The 18087-nt window shown below is 49.4% G+C and overlaps 1 protein-coding gene across 2 annotated transcripts in view; it reads left to right on the top strand.

Annotated features, from left to right (window-relative positions):
- The first annotated feature begins 991 nt into the window (after positions 1-991).
- Positions 992-18087, top strand: part of FAM3B (FAM3 metabolism regulating signaling molecule B) — a 31830-nt gene continuing 14734 nt past the window's right edge. Inside the window, exons 1-2 of one of the 2 annotated variants that reach the window (XM_053565444.1) lie at positions 992-1233; positions 4817-4960. In XM_053565444.1, the coding sequence (XP_053421419.1) occupies positions 1215-1233; positions 4817-4960 (163 nt within the window). In that variant the 5' untranslated portion in view covers positions 992-1214. The remainder of the gene's footprint in view (positions 1234-4816; positions 4961-18087) is intronic. The other variant, XM_053565443.1, reaches the window with a different exon arrangement.

The following is an 18087-nucleotide window of genomic DNA, read 5'->3' as shown; positions in this document are numbered from 1 at the left end:
AGCGCTGAAGCCTCTGGGCTTCTTGAGGAAAGGGAGGCGGTAGCAGGGTAGAAACCCTGCATGGGTGGGTTTCTGGCAGAACCTGCTTTCCCTGGAACTTTTTGGGCAAGTGGCTGGCCAAAGGGTAGCCTGAGGTCACTGTAAAGATAATGGATCAGTAAAGGTGTAAAAACCTGGTGGGTGTCTGGATGGGCAGAGAGAGGCTGTTCTCATGGGGAAGTCTTCACGCTCCTGCCTGCCCCTTCCCCCTGCCCTGTCCCCATCGTCTCCATCCCCCCTCCTCCTGCCCCCATCCCTGACACTCCCTAGTCCCCATGCTAACCTGCATCCCTAGCCAAGCGGCCTGGTGCGTTATCCTTGCCTCATTTTGAGGAATTAATCATCTTGCAGGAAAGGAGAAAAGCAGAGGGAGCTGTGCTGGGCTGTGGGGACTGCCAGTGGGCAGCTGACTACTCTGCATCAAACAAAAGGCTATAAAAGGTGGCCTGGGACCAAGTGGACGTTGACTTTGCAAACTTGGACTGTATTTTTTTTTCCCCAGGTTAAGATAAGGGTACATATGATTAGGTTACATTGTTTGCATTTGTCAGGTAAAGCCAACGTTGTAGTTGAGCCCTTCACCCAGGGAGTGTGCCGTACCCCTGTATACTGTGCTGCTTAGATGAGAGCTTAACGCACCCCACCACTGCACCCTCCCCGCTTCTCCCTCTCCCCCTCCCTGGAATTTAACTGTGTTTTTATTTCCTGTGGGTGTGTGATCGTTCATCTGTTTTGACGTTTAAAACAGCAGCTCGGCTGCTTCTCTTTGCGGCCCCTTCCTCTTTTGAGTCTGGGAGTCGTTGAATTGGGGCCTAAGGGCCAGAACCATTAGGGGACGAAGTGTCCTCTGTTCAGAGCTCACCCTGCTGGGTTCCTCAGGTCACATAAGTTCCAGTCTCAGGCAGCCCTGGCTCTGAATCAGCCCTGCCCCTCCCCCCCCACCCCGAGCACAGACAGCAGACGCGGGCACCTGCTCTGGCTGGCAGCCGCACCTGCCTACCCAACAAACCTCCCCGCCCTGCGCACCTGGCCCTCTGGCTGCTCCACGAACTTGCCAGTGGGCACCTGCCATTTGCCCGGACTAGTCGCACAGCCCCTGCTTGGCCCGCCCTCGGCGGGTACAAAGGCTCCCGCAGGTCGCTGGAGAGCCAGGCAGGCGGGAGCGCCACCTGAAGATGCGCCCTGTGTTTGCCGGTGAGTGCGACCCCCGCTGCGGGCACAGAACGAGGGGCCTAGGGACCAGCGGCGCTGAGCCAGGAGGGTGAGGCCGGCGAGGGCTGGTCTCCCCATGGACGGGCGGGGCGGTAATCAGGAATGCGGGAACCGAACACAAGGGGAGTGAATAGGGTGGACCTCCAAGCAGGGTGCTCAGATGGAGTTCGCTACCAAAGGGGATGGCAGGGAGGAAGGGTTTGCAATGGAATGGCGGAGTCGGCGAGAGTGACACTTGACTGGAAGTGGCAGAGCGCACTGCCCAGCCCCAGCGCAGCTCCTCCCTGGAGGCCTTCGGGGCCCTGGATCTTTTGGAGGAAGGGGGCTGGCAGCGAGGCTGATAAGGCAATTTTTATTTTCTCCATTTTTCAAACTACTTGATACTGTAGGAGATTTGGGCTAAATAGGGGGAAACGCCTTATTTTCGCGAAGCTTTTCATCTCTTAAAGCTTGTGTCCCAGTCATTTGCTTGTTAGGGGACATTTTCGGGTCCTGGCTGGAACCTCAACCTCTGTCCCGCTCGCCCTTCCTGGCTGCCTTCACCACCTCTTCTTACAGTCTGAACTGGGTTCCTCCTGGAGTGAGGCATTGTGTCTCCTTCAAAAGCAGGAAATTCCTATCAGGAAGACTGCTTGGGGGGGCCACTCCCCCCCTCCTGGCCTCAGTATCTCCGCCTCCCTGCAGTGAAGGTGGCAGATCAAATGATCAGTCTCCTTCCGCACAGCGTTCTGGCAGTGGTCAGCTTCACAAACTTCTAAACGCTGCCTTTTCCACACCATTCCCAAATATAGGAAAGCCAGACAAATTGTAAGATTTTTTCCTTATGGTGCAAAAATAGTTGCGTTTCCTTTAACAACTGTTTATGAGCGACACTGTTTTTGATCACTTGTGTGGATTATAGGGCACCAGCTTTCACTGCAGCTGCTCTGGAATAATTTTTTCTATTATTTCTATATTGTATGATTATAATAATCTCTGAGTGCTGGCGGGTGGTTTTTCCTCACCTGTAAATTTCCGCACCCAGACCTCACAATTCATTCTTGTGTCAGAGGCTCCTTTGCTATGAAGTCTGGTCAAGTGTGGTGAAGATGCCTGCAGGCACACAGGGCCACAGCACTGTGGATTTTGTGTGCTATAGATGTGGGAACATTCTTGGAATGGACCTTGTCCATGACACTCCAGTCCACTGCCAGGTCTGTTCCCTGTAGACAGCTTGCAGGAAGGATATTCCGACTGGATGGATGGAATAAGTTCAGCTGCCTATGCCCCTGTGCCCAGGGGGCCTTCTCACTCCCCAGCATGGCGCTGGTGGGTGGCCCTTCGGGGCAGGTTCTGCAGCTCGCTTGCTGAGGTGTTCCAGAGAGGCCCTTCCCAGCCCTCCTGCCAAAAAGCCTTAGTGGACCGGACATGATGACCGTGGACACTGAAGCCAGCAGAGCTTGGAATCCACAAGGCAGTGAGTCCCAAAGTAGGGTCTGTCCATTCTCAGACCCCTGCCTCTCAAGTACAGGGGTGTGGCTGCCTCCATAAAGAAGCAATCTGAAGGCGTACTGCTGGCAGGGCACCAGTGACAGCAGCCTCCCTGCCCTTGTCCCAGCTGAAGGAATCCCACCAGCAGAGTGTGTCCTGGGGGTCCAGGAGTGCCTTCTTCAGGTGGCCCCTGGATTGGAAGGATGGAAGTGTCCTACGGCCCCCCTACCTGTAAGTGATGTGGTATCAATTGAGTTTAGGACTCCTTTTCTTTCCTAAGGAGTGAAGCGTCCAGGGCCCGCCTGAGACACCCCCATAAATCCCCCCCCATTCACAGCGAGGACATGTTTGCGCAGGCAGGCCACGTCACACACAGGCGCACTGCAGGCTCTCACCTGTGCTGTAACACTCACTGTATCTGCCGGGCAGCAGGCACATGGGCACATGTTCCAGGAGCCCATGATGACTTTATTACCTTGTCAGGAAAAGATGGGTTCCGGTTACAGGATCACAGAACGGCTCCTGGACTCTGTACTTTCTCCTCCACTCCGTAGCTTCTGAGATTCCTCCCTGGGCCCCCACCTTTCCCAGGAAGAAACCTCCCCTGGGCCCCAGCCCAGGCACTGGCTCTTCCCAGCTGCCCCATGTCTGAGCTCTGAGGGGCAGGCTGCCTCGAGTCCCGCCCACTCTGCCTTCCTTCCCAGGAACTGACCTCCTGTTGCAGGTGTCCAGCCGGAGAGGCACTGCCCAGCTTGCCTGATGTTGTGCTGTGGGGTGGATTGTGGCCTCTCCCCCCAAATTCCCTTGTCCCTCCACCTCAGAATATGACTGTATTTGGAGGCAGGGCCTTAAAGAGGTGATGAAGTTAAAATGAAATCTCACAAGGGTGGCCCTGACCCAATCTGACTGGCACCCTTACACATAGAAGAAGAGGCGGTTAGGACACAGGCACCCAACAGAGGGTGACCCTGTGAAGACACAGGAAGAGATGCCATCTGCAAGCCAAGGAGAGACCCTCTCTAAAGAAACCCAGTCCTGCCAACACCTTGATCTTGGACTTGCAGCCTCCAAAATGTAAGAAGACAAATTTCCATGTTGAAGCCACAGTCTGCAGGAGGCTCTAGGAGATGAATCACTCTGCCTGCCAGGATTGTATGTGTCATCTGGCTGCTGGGTCCTGCTCTGGCTCTGGTGGCTGAGATACCTCCATGACTTTGGGCCAGACCTGCCAGTCTGGCACCTCCCCACCTGCATGCACCCCCTCTCCTGAGGGCAGGCAGTCCCGCACCTGCTGGGGATCTGCCTCTCACCCTGGGGGAGGTTCTGGCTCTAGGTCTTGGCTTCTCTCGGCCAGCCACACGCTGCCACAGGACACGGTACCATCCCTGGCCTGGACAAGCACACTTTCTCCTCTTCCTGGGAGCCCTGTGCTGTGTCCAGGACGGGAGCTCCGTCGCCTCACAGGATGGGCGGTCTGTTGACACACTTGGCTTTTTGTGTGCTGTCCATTTTCTCCCCTCTGACTTCCACCTGTCTATTTTTGTTCAGATGGGGACAAAGTCACCATCCCTTGGTGAGCTGGGTTTTGCACATTCTAAAGGTGGTATAATGGCCTTTCAGTCTTCTCTCAGCTAAACTGCAACTCATTGCTCAGGCTCTCAGGGTCGTGTCTGGAAGACCCTCTGAGAATTCTCTGGTTAGGCAATTTTCTTCCTTAAATATTATGCTTAGACGAAACAGTTCAGCCGCAACCCAACTGTTGGAGGGGCAGGGGGACTGTGCAGTGGGCTGTTGTTACTTTTGATCATGCTCTGTGGCTCTCCTAGCATGCCCTCCACTCTGTGTTCATCCCACAGAATTTTCTGGAACATCATGTGGCCCATTCACTTTCCTGGGCATGCAGACACAGTCCTGGAGGCTAGGCTGCGGGGTGCCTGTGCAAGGCTGCGGGGAGCAGGGCCACCTCCAGGCAGAGGAGTGAGCGGTGGAGGGGGCTGCTGAGACCGCCTCTCCTTTTGTTTTCTGCTTCATCCTGTTTTGAGACATGGTTGGGCTGCCTGGCAGTGCCCAGCCCCAGCATGTTGTCTGTCTCCAGGTGCTTTCAAGGCCGTGTTCCTCGTCCTCGCATCCCTGTGTGCCTGGTATTCGGGGTACCTGCTGGCAGAGCTCATTCCGGATGCACCCCTGTCAAGCGCTGTCTATAACCTCCGCAGCATCGGTGAGAAGCCTGTCCTCAAAGGTGAGCTCGGCGGTCCTGCCTACGCAATTGTCGCAAGCTCAGGTCCCAAACTCCATGTGCTACCTGATGTCTCTATGCTGAGGAGGAAGAGGAGGAGGGGGAGAGGAGAGCGCTTTGCAGAGCTGCACACTTAAGCCCGCTCCTGGCGACCCTGTCTTAGATGTGGATGGTGTACCCTCAGGTTCTCAGCCATGACCCCAAGCCTGCCGCCTGACCCTGCACTATCCTCTTCCAGCCCAGCCCTTGGCTTCCTCCTGTGTGAGACACAGGAGGGGCCTAGGCCCTAAATTCTGGAATCATTTTTAAGTTTCTAAAGGGCTGGACAGCATTTTGAAAGTGATCTGTAGGGTGGCGCCTGTGGCTCAGTGAGTAGGGCGCCGGCCCCATATACCAAGGGTGGTAGGTTCAAACCCAGCCCCGGCTGAACTGCAACCAAAAAATAGTCAGGCGTTGTGGCGGGCGCCTGTAGTCCCAGATGCTCGGGACGCTGAGGCAGGAGAATGGCGGAAGCCCAAGAGCTAGAGGTTGCTGTGAGTCCTGTGACATCATGGCACTCTACTGAAGGCAGTAACGTGAGACTCTATCACTACAAAAAAAAAACAAAGAAAAAAGAGTGATCTGTAAGTTGGCTGGGCGTGGTGGCTCACACTTCTAATCCTAGCACTCTGGGAGGCAGAGGCAGGAGGATCACCTGAAGTCAGGAGCTCAAGACAGAGTCATCTGTAAAGTCTTGGAAAGCAGAAGGACTAATGTAATGGGTGTGTAAGAAATGTCAGGTGCTGAAACAGCATCTCTATCAGTGACAGGACCGCCCTGAAAGACTGTCAGCTTAGGAGAAGCTGAGCTCTGCATGGGGCCGCCCTCTCTTCTTCCCCGACTCCAGTGCCCACACCAAGCACTGTCCAGGAGCCTCGGGGGGACAGTGAACACGCACAGGAGGTCCCTGCCCCTTTGGCACTGACATCCTAGTGAGGGGAGATGACAGTGTGAAAAAGGAGCAAATGTGCTGTGAGAGAGGATGGCCAGGGCAAGGCTCTGAGAAGCTGACGTGTGTGGTGAGGCCTCAGCAGAGCAGGGCGGCGAGGGCTGCGCGTTTCTGAGGGTGGCAGGCAAGTTCGGGGTGGAACGCCGTGTCTGGGTCCATCCAGGCTGACATAACAGAATGGCATGGTCTGGGTGGCTCATAGACAACAAACACGTATTCAGCACAGTGTGGGAAGGTGGGGAGTCCAAGACCAAGGTGCCCACAGATGCCATGTCTGCTGAGGGCTGCTTTCTGGTTCACTGACGATGCCGTCCCACTTCTCTGCGTCCTCACTTGGCAAAAGGGGCCCTTTCATAAGGTCACTAACCCCATTCCTGAAGGCTCCACCTCCTAATGCCATCCCAGTGGGAGTTAGGGTTCAATATAGGAATTTAGGAGGCACATAAATACTTAGTCTGCAGCACATGGGCTGCAAATTAGAGTCCCAGAGGACAAATCTGGGAAACAGACAAAGTCTGTAAATGCAAAACAAATAAAATATAAGCCAACATTTAAAAATCAGGGGTTTTCACATAAACCCTAGATTTACAGACTCCCTGAAACATCAGAAGCTCTGGCACCCAGGCCTCCCTCCTGCAAGGCAGCAGTCAGCTAGGGCTGGGTCGGGACCAAAAGTCTGGGTGGCCCTGATTTAAATTCACTGGAATACAGGAGAGGGAACAAGGAAGCTCAGGCCCCTGTGCTTTGTACGTAGAAAGATTATACACATGTGACACTAATCACCGTGCTCTTTATTTCCGGGGCTTTTTTTTTTTTTTAAAGAATGTTACAAGGTATTATTTCCTGGCTTACCTTTTATTTTAAAATATACATCCTGGGAAAGAGTGAATTATCTCAGAAGGAAGCGCCTGTTGTCAATGTCCACTCTTTGATTAGTTCCTCAGGTATTCATTAACAATCTCCCTCTGTAGTGGGCAGTCTGAGGGCCTGTGTTTTTAAGGTTTACCCTTTGCCTCTGAGAATCTCAGAGTCCATAGGGAAGAATTTAAAAGCTAAATCATAATGTTAGGAAACTGAATAAAGATACTTTCTTTGGGCTCGCTGCCTGTAGCTCAAGTGGCTAAGGCGCCAGCCACATAACACCTGAACTGGCCGGGTTCGAATCCAGCCTGGGCCCGCCAAACAACAATTACAGCTGCAACCAAAAAATAGCCGGGTGTTAAGGTGGGCTCCTGTAGTTCCAGCTAGTTGGGAGGTGGAGGCAGGAGAATCGCTTGAGCCCAGGAGTTGGAGGTTGCTGTGAGCTGTGATGCCACGGCACTCTACCCAGGGCGACAGCTTGAGGCTCTGTCTCAAAAAAAAAAAAAAAAAAGAAACTTTCTTTGCAGGATATGTTGAAATATATGTTTCGAATACAACTTGAATTAGGAAGGAAGTGAAATTATGAAAGATTCTTTACAAATCACATTAGCAAACTCGTGTAACGCTACAGTACTGTGCCCCTTTTCAAAATTTCATTGGAATTAAATATGCTGGTATATTTTAATGTAGAAATATAGTTTAAAAAGTTAATTTACACAAATATTTTAAAACTAGATAATATGGAGACTTTACCTCTTACATGTTTACATGGATGGAGCTAGAACATATTCTTCTTAGCAAAGTATCTCAAGAATGGAAGAAAAAGTATCCAATGTATTCAGCCCTACTATGAAACCAATTTATAGCTTTCTTATGAAAGCTATAACCTAATTATAGCCCAAGAAGAAGGGGAAAGAGGAGAGGGAGGAGAAGGGAGAGGGGAGGATGGGCGGAGGGAGGGTCATTGGTGGGACCACACTTACAGTGCATCTTACAAGGGTACATGTGAAATTTACTAGGTATAGAATATAAATGTCTTAACACAATAACCAAGAAAATGCCATGAAGGCTATGTTAACCAGTTTGATGAAAATGTTTCAAATTGAATATAAAACCAGCACATTGTACCTCATGATTGCATTAATGTACACAGCTATGATTTAATAATTAAAAAAAACTAGATAATAATTTAAAGAAAACCAAATTTCTGTGAAACTATTCCTTTTCAGAGTACTTACGTTCTTTTTTTTATTAAGTCATATATACATAGATCATGAATACATTTATGCATATGTGGGGTACAATGTGTTGATTTTTGTATACAATCTGACATGGTTACATCAAACCAATCAACATAGCTTTCGCCTCATTTACTTGATTATTGTGTTAAGACATCTATGTTCTACACTTGACAGATTTGACTTGTACCCTTGTCCTATGCTCCATAGGTGTGGTCCCACCTTTTACCCTCCCTCTGTCAAGCCTCCCCCCTCCCCTCCCTTCCCACTCCATTTCTCTCTTTCATCCTGGGCTATAGTTGTGTTCTATCTTTCATAAGAAAGTGTGAGTAAATATAAGTTGGTTTCATAGAATTACTGAGTACACTGGATACTTTTTCCTCCATTCTTGAGATACTTTACTCAGGAGAATATGTTCCAGGTCTCTCCATGTAAACATAAAAAAGATAAAGTCTCCATCTTTTTTAAGGCTGCATAGTATTCCATGGTATACACATACCACAATTTAGTAATCCATTCATGGGTCGAGGCACTTGGGCTTCTCAGAGTAATTACTTTCTATAGCCAAAACCAGAAAGGATTTTATAGGATGTAACTACCTGAGGTGTTTTTACTTTTAATAAGATTTTGCACTGAATTTGCTTGTAATCACTTCTGCTTATGGCATGTATACTGTGAGTGAGGCCCAGCGCTGTGTGGAGAGCGTGGAAGGAAAGGCCCTTAAAGGGATTACCATCTCTTGCATTTGGTCTGCTTTCACACACAATTTCAAGTTCACCCTGGAGACAGGGCCTCTGAAGCTGATTTTTTAAGAAGGCTTTGTTTATGAGATGGACCGGGGACGCCCCACACCCTACCTGCTACACGTCCCTGTGGAGGTGCTGCAGTGCAGGGGGGGGGTCTACACCACCCCGAAGCTGGTGTAGACCCTCCACTTCAGGAGATATGTATCTGCTTGGGGTCTGCTTTAGAAGTGGGGGGCTGAGCATGGTGATCCATTGTCCAGTGAGCATGGTTGGGGGGCTGTGTGCAGAGGGCTTGGCTGAGCATGGTGATCCATTGTTGAGTGAGCATGGTTGGGCTGTGTGCAGAGGGCTGGGCTGAGCATAATGATCCATTGTCAAGTGAGCATGGTTGGGCGGCTGTGTGCAGAGGGCTGGGCTGAGCATGGTGATCCATTGTCCAGTGAGCATGGTTGGGGGGCTGTGTGCAGAGGGCTTGGCTGAGCATGGTGATCCATTGTTGAGTGAGCATGGTTGGGCGGCTGTGTGCAGAGGGCTGGGCTGAGCATGGTGATCCATTGTTCAGTGAGCATTGTTGGGCTGTGTGCAGAGGGCTGGGCTGAGCATAGTGATCCATTGTCCAGTGACCATTGTTGGGCTGTGTGCAGAGGGCTGGGCTGAGCAGGTGATCCATTGCCGAGTGAGCATGGTTGGGGGGCTGTGTGCAGAGGGCTGGTTTTGCAGCAAGGCTTATTGGGCTGGTATCGCCTGTGTGGCTGGGGCGGAGGCCTTCAGGGAATGAAAACACAGGTGCCCTCTTGTCCTCTTGGGCTCTGAGCTCCTCCCAGTCCCCCTGTGCTATGCTGGAGCCCCTCTGTCAAACACAGGTACGTGTAGAAGAAGGGCTAGGGACATCTTGATGCACATGCCACTGTGGGTTGACCGAGGCAGAGAGGTGCCGGGGGCTGGTGACTTTGGACTGGGAGGTACTAGGCAGACAGGGCAGGATTTTGAACCACTGAGCCTGTTTGCAGATGTAACAACTGCCTGACGGATGTGGTCAAATACAAAGGAACAGGAAAGAACTGGCTACCCCACGGCTGCTGTGCCAATGGTGTGGAAACAGAGGGTGGGTGACCCTTGGCCGACAGAAGGTGGCTGCAGAGTTCTGACCTCCTTCAAGCCAGCGTGAATGAGAGTTAGACATTAATCCAAGCATCACTGGGAAAGAGGATTACCCAGTGACATTGTGGCAGAAATAAGACGAGGTTTGCAGAAAGAACTGAGGGTGACTTAACATAGCCTTTCACTACGGAAATGAACAAGCCACGTTTTCCTCCTTGTTCCAAGGAGAGAGGGCTGAGCCTGCCATGGCAGCAGCGAGCTAGAGGACCAGGCTGCAGGGAGCAGACCAGAGGCCAGAATGTCTGCTCGTCAGGATTTTGAAGAGCAGATCAGCCACCTGGGAACTTGTGAGCTCAAAGTCATCCCTTCCCAACCCCTCATCATCTCCTCAGACTTCCAATCAAGGCATCTGCTCTGTGGAAAGACCTGGCAGAGGCCCTTCTCAACTCCCGAGTGATCCTTTCTCCTCCAAGTCATTCCTTTGATTTTGCCTAGCACTAAGTGGAAGTCACAACACCTCGACATCCGGGAGGCCCCAGGAAGCCATGGACACTGCAGCCACATTGAAGTTGTCTGACGGGAGTCCTATTTGGGCATGACCATGGGAGTTTTTCATGTTAGGAAATCCTATATTGTAACTTTGTGTTTTATAGAGTAAAATATGTGTGTATGTGTGTGTAGGGCTTTATGAATTTAAAGGCAAGAAAATGTAGAATCTCTATCCAAAGTTAGCGTTTTTAAATCTCTGCTTTACATATTAGGTACGTATAATGTCTGGGGAGAAGCATCCGGAATCTGGATCATGCAGGGTCTCAGGGGGGTGGTGGCCCGACCCCCCGCCTCCGTCTCCCATCCTGCCTCTCATCCTCCCCTCTGGCATCCCCACCAGTACCTGGTATTGAGACCCTGCTTTCTGACCACCACACCACCAGCCAGGGCTGCTGGGTCCTGGGGGCTTCTGAGATGTTGGCAGCCTCACTGCCCCAGCACTTCTGGGCATCTTTGTGCTTTTCCTGCCCACTGGGGGCTCCTGCTCTGCTCCCCTCCCCTCCCATCCCCTCCTTCTTCCCTCCCAATCCCCTGCTTCTCTCCCCAACCCCTCTTCTTCCTTCTCCTCCTCAAACACTCCCCTCCCACCTTCTCCCCCTCCCATCCCCTTCTCTCCTGCTCCACTTCCCCAATGGCTCAGGCCACTGCACCCCACTGCACCCCCACTGCAACCCCAGCCTTGACATCCTATCTTCTCCATGCCCAGGCCCCAGAGGACCCGGCAGGTGTCAGGGGTGAGCTCACGGGCTCTGGTCCCTGCTCACCCCATGCTCACCTTGGAGCTCACATGCATGTGCTCTAGAACCCAGCAGGTGTCGGGGGTGAGCTCACAGGCTCTGGTCCCTGCTCACCCCATGCTCACCTTGGAGCTCACATGCATGTGCTCTAGAACCCAGCAGGTGTCGGGGGTGAGCTCACAGGCTCTGGTCCCTGCTCACCCCATGCTCACCTTAGAGCTCCCATCCATGTGCTCTAGAACCTGGCAGGTGTCAGGGGTGAGCTCACAGGCTCTGGTCCCTGCTCACCCCGTGCTCACCTTAGAGCTCCCATCCATGTGCTCCAGAACCCGGCAGGTGTCGGGGGTGAGCTCACGGGCCCTGGTCCCTGCTCACCCGGTGCTCATCTTGGAACTCACATTCATGTGCTCCAGAACCCGGCAGGTGTTGTGGGTGAGCTCACGGGCTCTGGTTCCGGGAATCCCCCTTTTTGCCAAACTGGAGGCATTTGTTGCTGTGCCTGCTACCCTCAGCCTCTATTGCTCCCTGGAGATGAACAATGCTGACTCCTCACGTCCCCATGGGAGCTGAGTGGACCCTGGGGGACCCCTGGTCTGGAAAAGGTGCAGTAAACACTTAGGAGAGAGCAACGTTGTTCCCCGTGTGCTCTGAGCACTTGACCTTTTTGAATTCGATAACAATCACAGGAGCCCTAGAAACCACTGCTTATCTGCCCAGGAAACTGAGCCTCAGCCAAAGTCACTGGGAGTGAGAGCATCTGGGTTCTGGGGCCTAACCCCAGGCAGAGCTGTGTGTCTGGCCCCTCCTGGGCTTTCAGCCTTTTTTGCCATGTTTGTGCTGCTCTTTTCCACTTCTTTATCTGTTCTTAAAATGGCAGCCTCTCAGCACTGCTCGGAGGGCCTTTGATTCTGGTCTTGGGTTCCCCGAACGCACCCTCACACCTGCAGGTCTGCAGTCCCCTCTGTGACCACACTGGCTGGGGGCACCTCCTCGCTATCTCTGTTCACTTTGAACCTGAGTCCATCCGCAAGGAAGCCTCCGGTCCTCGGCTGCAGTTACCACGTGCCATGCCCAGCCACACCTCATTTTCTGGACACGGCCCCCTCCCATGCAGGCCTTCTACGGTGACTGGAAATTTGGGCATCTCCTGGACTTTCTCTCTGCCCCTTATTCCTGGGAGGATCAAGGCTCACACTCTGCACGTCTGCTGTGTGGAAGGCCTGGTGCTTCCCCAGAGAGGGTCAGGGGCACTGTTCCTTGTCACCAGGCCTCTGTGGTCGCTCTCCACAGAGACGATGCCCCAGGGGTGTTCTCTCTCCCTAGTTTGCAGGGAGGTTCTCGTCCACATTGCGCTGCGGCCGCCGTTTTCCTCCTCAGCACACCAGGCCTGCATGATCTTTTCCAACATATTTACTTCCTGTCTCTTCTACTGCTCCATTCACCACTGACCTGAGAACCTAGGGCAGTATCCAGTGCCTGTGGCTCAGTGGGTAGGGCACTGGCCCCATATACCAAGGGTGGTGGGTTCAAACCTGGCCATGGCCAAATTGCAACAACAACAAAAAATAAATAAATAAATATTTGTGAACAAGAACTCTGTTGAGTTTGTCTTTCATTTGTGTGGGCCATTCCCAAAGTTTTGAAAAACACAAAAATCAAGAAACATAAAATCTGCATGCAGAAACAAATGAAGCCCTCCCAGCAATGCCGACAATTCCAGCAAGGTGAAACTTGCACAGGTGACTCAGAAAGGACACTGTCGACTGTGTTTCTTGGGCATGACATAATGGACCATAACACAGTCTGTCTCAAAAGTTTCATAGTCACTCACATACTTTAGATGTAAGGTAGTTCCATCATTTTCTTTTTTTTTTTTTTATTGTTGGGGATTCATTGAGGGTACAATAAGCCAGGTTACACTGGTTGCATTTGTTAGGTAAAGTCCCTCTTGCAATCATGTCTTGCCCCCAGAAGGTGTGGCACACACCAAGGCCCCACCCCCCTCCCTCCATCCCACTCTCTGCTTTTCCTCCCCACCCCGTGACCTTCATTGTCATTAATTGTCCTCATATCAAAATTGAGTACATAGGATTCATGCTTCTCCATTCTTGTGATGCTTTACTAAGAATAATGTCTTCCACTTCCATCCAGGTTAATACGAAGGATGTAAAGTCTCCATTTTTTTTTTTAATGGCTGAATAGTATTCCATGGTATACATATACCACAGCTTGTTAATCCATTCCTGGGTTGGTGGGCATTTAGGCTGTTTCCACATTTTGGCGATTGTAAATTGAGCTGCAATAAACAGTCTAGTACAAGTGTTCTTATGATAAAAGGATGTTTTTCCTTCTGGGTAGATGCCCAGTAATGGGATTGCAGGATCAAATGGGAGGTCTAGCTTGAGTGCTTTGAGGTTTCTCCATACTTCCTTCCAGAAAGGTTGTACTAGTTTGCAGTCCCACCAGCAGTGTTAAAGTGTTCCATTCTCTCCACATCCACGCCAGCATGTGTAGTTTTGAGATTTTGTGATGTGGGCCATTCTCACTGGGGTTAGATGGTATCTCAGGGTGGTTTTGAGTTGCATTTCTCTAATATATAGGGATGATGAACATTTTTTCATATGTTTGCTAGCCATTCGTCTGTCTTCTTTAGAGAAAGTTCTATTCATGTCTCTTGCCCATTGACATATGGGATTGTTGGCTTTTTTCATGTGGATTAATTTGAGTTCTCTAGATCCTAGTTATCAAGCTTTTGTCTGATTCAAAATATGCAAATATCCTTTCCCATATCCTTTGGTTGTTGTCTCCTTAGCTGTACAAAAGCTTTTCAGTTTAATGAAGTCCCATTTGTTTATTTTTGTTGTTGTTGCAATTACCATGGCAGTCTTCTTCATGAAGTCTTTCCCCAGGCCAATATCTTCCAGTGTTTTTCCTATGCTTTCTTGGAGGATTTTTATTGTTTCATGCCTTAAATTTAAGTCCTTTATCCATCTCGAGTCAATTTTTGTGAGTGGGGAAAGGTGTGGGTCCAGTTTCAGTCTTTTACATGTAAATATCCAGTTCTCCCAACACCATTTATTGACTAGGGAGTCTTTCCCCCAAGGTATGTTCTTGTTTGGTTTATCCAAGATTAGGTGGTTGTAAGATGTTAGTTTCATTTCTTGGTTTTCAATTCGATTCCAAGTGTCTATGTCTCTGTTTTTGTGCCAGTACCATGCTGTCTTGAGCACTATGGCTTTGTAGTACAGACTAAAATCTGGTATGCTGATGCCCCCAGCTTTATTTTTATTACTAAGAACTGCCTTAGCTATACAGATTTTTTTCTGGTTCCATACAAAACGCAGAATCATTTTCTCCAAATCTTGAAAGTACGATGTTGGTATTTTGATAGGGATGGCATTGAATAGGTAGATTGCTTTGGGAGGTATAGACATTTTAACAATGTTGATTCTGCCCATCCATGAGCATGGAGTGTTCTTCCATTTGTTAAAATCCTCTGCTATTTCCTTTCTGAAGATTTCATAATTTTCTTTATAGAGGTCCTTCACCTCCTTCCATGCATCGACAAACTCACAAGCCATCTTAAGGAGCTAAAAAAGAAGAACAATCTAAGCCTAATGTCAGTAGAAGAAAAGAAATCTCCAAAATCAAATCAGAGATCAATGAAATTGAAAACAAAAGAATAATTCAGAAAATTAATGAAACGAGTTGGTTTTTTGAAAAAATTAATAAAATAGATAAACCATTGGCCAGACTAATGAGAAATAGAAAAGTAAAATCTCTAGTAACCTCAATCAGAAATGATAAAGGGGAAATAACAACTGATCCCACAGAGATACAAGAGATCATCTCTGAATACTACCAGAAACTCTATGCCCAGAAATTTGACAATGTGAAGGAAATGGATCAATATTTGGAATCACACCCTCTCCCTAGACTTAGCCAGGAAGAAATAGAGCTCCTGAACAGACCAATTTCATGCACTGAGATCAAAGAAACAATAAAAAATCTTCCAACCAAAAAATGCCCTGGTCCAGATGGCATCACACCAAAATTCTATCAAACCTTCAAGGAAGAGCTTATTCCTGTACTGCAGAAATTATTCCAAAAAATTGAGGAAGAAGGAATCTTCCCTAACACATTCTATGAAGCAAACATCACCCTGATACCAAAACCAGGAAAAGACCCAACCAGAAATGAGAATTTCAGACCAATCTCACTCATGAATATAGATGCAAAAATTCTCATCAATATCCTAGTCAATAGATTACAGCTTATCATCAAAATAGTCATTCATCATGATCAAGTAGGCTTCATCCCAGGGATGCAAGGCTGGTTTAACATACGCAAGTCCATAAACGTTATCCACCATATTAACAGAAGCAAAAATAAAGATCATATAATCCTCTCAATAGATGGATAAAAAGCATTTGATAAAATCCAGCATCCTTTTCTAATTAGAACACTGAAGAGTATAGGCATAGGTGGCACATTTCTAAAACTGATTGAAGCTATCTATGACAAACCCACAGCTAATATTTTACTGAATGGAGTAAAACCGAAAGCTTTTCCTCTTAGAACTGGAACCAGACAAGGTTGTCCTCTGTCACCTTTACTATTCAACTAGTGCTAAAAGTTCTAGCCAATAGAATTAGGCAAGACAAGGAAACAAAGGGAATCCAAATGGGAGCAGAGGAGGTCAAACTCTCCCTCTTTGCTGACGACATGATCTTATACTTAGAGAACCCCAAAGACTCAACCACAAGACTCCTAGAAGTCATCAAAAAATACAGTAATGTTTCAGGATATAAAATCAATGTCCACAAGTCAGTAGCCTTTGTATATGCCAATAACAGTGAAGATGAGAAGCTAATTAAGGACACAACTCCCTTCACCATAGTTTCAAAGTTCCATCATTTCCTTACAAAGTCTTGTAAAACGGTAATAACCTAAATGAGTCAGTTGTGTTTAGTCACCTGCTTGGACTCTGCCCATACAAAATGAATTGACACTTACATGGCTGTTGTCCAGGCAGCCCTAAAGTTCAGGTTGGGAAAACAAATATTTAATTCTAATGCTGCCACTAACCAGCTGCTGACGTCTCAGGACTGCCCCTCATCTAGGCATGAAGGAACATGGTGGGTGATACCTGTATCTACGGCGCTTTCCAATTCTGAGATTAATTCTACCTGCTATGATGCCAGGTCCTCTGAAACCCAACTCTCCCTAGTGAGATCCGGTACCCTACCCTGAAATGTGTTATGTATATTTATTCATCCAATGTCCCCCCACCAAAGGCTTCTAAGGAAAAAGGCTACTGCCATTTAGGGGCCATGGAGAGGAATGCATGACACTCAGGCAGTGCTGAACAGCTGCCTGCCTCTTTACAGCGGCGTCCCTTAGCCGAATGTGCAACCTGCCACACCACCCCCTGTACTCACGGGCAGCTAACAAATGATTAGCGTTGATTAGCAGAGAAATAAACCCTCCTCCATGCCATCTGGCCTTCTGCCCTTGTGGACTGGACTTTTATCTCATACAGTACATTGAGGTGACGTGAAAGGGCTGAAATGTCAGTGTGCGAACAGATCACTGCCCATTCCGCCTGCCTGGTGCATATCGTCAGGATAGTATTTCATTACTCAACATTGATAGTGACTTTTAGAGGGTCTCCTAAAGCCTCTGGAATCATCTTCCTTATTTAAAGGACAGAAAATGAGTTCACAGTTCCTAAATCAGGGAGTCTTTTTAAAAAGACAGATTCCTGGACCCCACTTCAGGAAATTCAAAACTCTACAGGGCCAGGGTGAGGCCAGAGCCTGTATTTATTTTCATTTGTTTGAAACTTGGCTTCATGCAGAGCCAAATTTGATAATCCTGGAACAAAAAGGTCTCTAAGTTTCTAAATTCTCTTTTGAATCTAAGGTTCTTTCTGATTTGCATTTGCTGGTGAACCCTCCTCCCAGCTCCCTCTCCAGGCTCAGAGGGTGTATTCCTGTAGTTACCTCACCTCAGGAAGGGACCTGTGAGCTCAGTCACCAGGTTCCTGTTGGTGCTGTGGGGTGAGGCTGACTGTCTGGGGCGGGAAGCGGGAAGCCTTAGGGGGAGGGAGATGCCACTGCTGGGGGCTTATAGTCTTACTTCTGTGAGTGAGGCATGGAAACAGGCTTGGAAACCGGATGGTGCATGGCAGGTCCACAGTTCTTTGTCTGCCTCTGTGTGGCCATGTGAATTTCCCCTCTCAATTGCTTTGGGAAGGAATTTCAGGAAACTGTGAGGCTATGGGAGGAATGGCAGGGGACAAGGAGCTCCGTCCCCTCTGCTGTGTCCGCACCCCCCCGTGAGGGACACAGACTAATTTCTTCACTGCCACAGGGAAAGTTTGTCCTTATGGGAAGTGCATGGAGGCTCAGAAGATCTACTTGTTTTGTTTTTATTTTAATGCTTTACAGGTTTCCCTACCCATCTCCAGGCCCTGCAAACATCTATCTCTCCGTCACCTTTAGTCACTAGGGCCACATACTCCTCTGAAGATCTGAGGAAAATCAAATGCCTCTTTTCTGGAAAATGTGTCTGCACATGTCTTCAAAAACAAAACTTGGCAGAGCACAGGGACCTGCAGGCTCCTGGCCAGGCACAAGATCCTGTTCCCAGCAGGCCCAGCCTGGCCCCCAGGGAGCTGCTGCCAGCTCGGAAGGCCAGGCCCTGCAGTCAGCAGATACGGAGGGGCTGCTGTGTATGGCTGTCCACTGCCGTCACCATGTCATACAAGATATGGTGAACTTATAAGATCTCTTGAACTTAGCCATGCATTGTGGCGGGTGCCTGTAGTCCCAGCTACTTGGGAGGCTGAGGCAAGAGAATCGCCTGTGTCCAAGAGTTTGAGGATGTTGTGAGCTGGGACGCCACG

Source organism: Nycticebus coucang, chromosome 16 (assembly GCF_027406575.1).
Source record: "Nycticebus coucang isolate mNycCou1 chromosome 16, mNycCou1.pri, whole genome shotgun sequence".
NCBI classification, from domain to species: Eukaryota; Metazoa; Chordata; class Mammalia; order Primates; family Lorisidae; genus Nycticebus; species Nycticebus coucang.
This window is presented reverse-complemented; position numbering and strand designations above follow the sequence as displayed.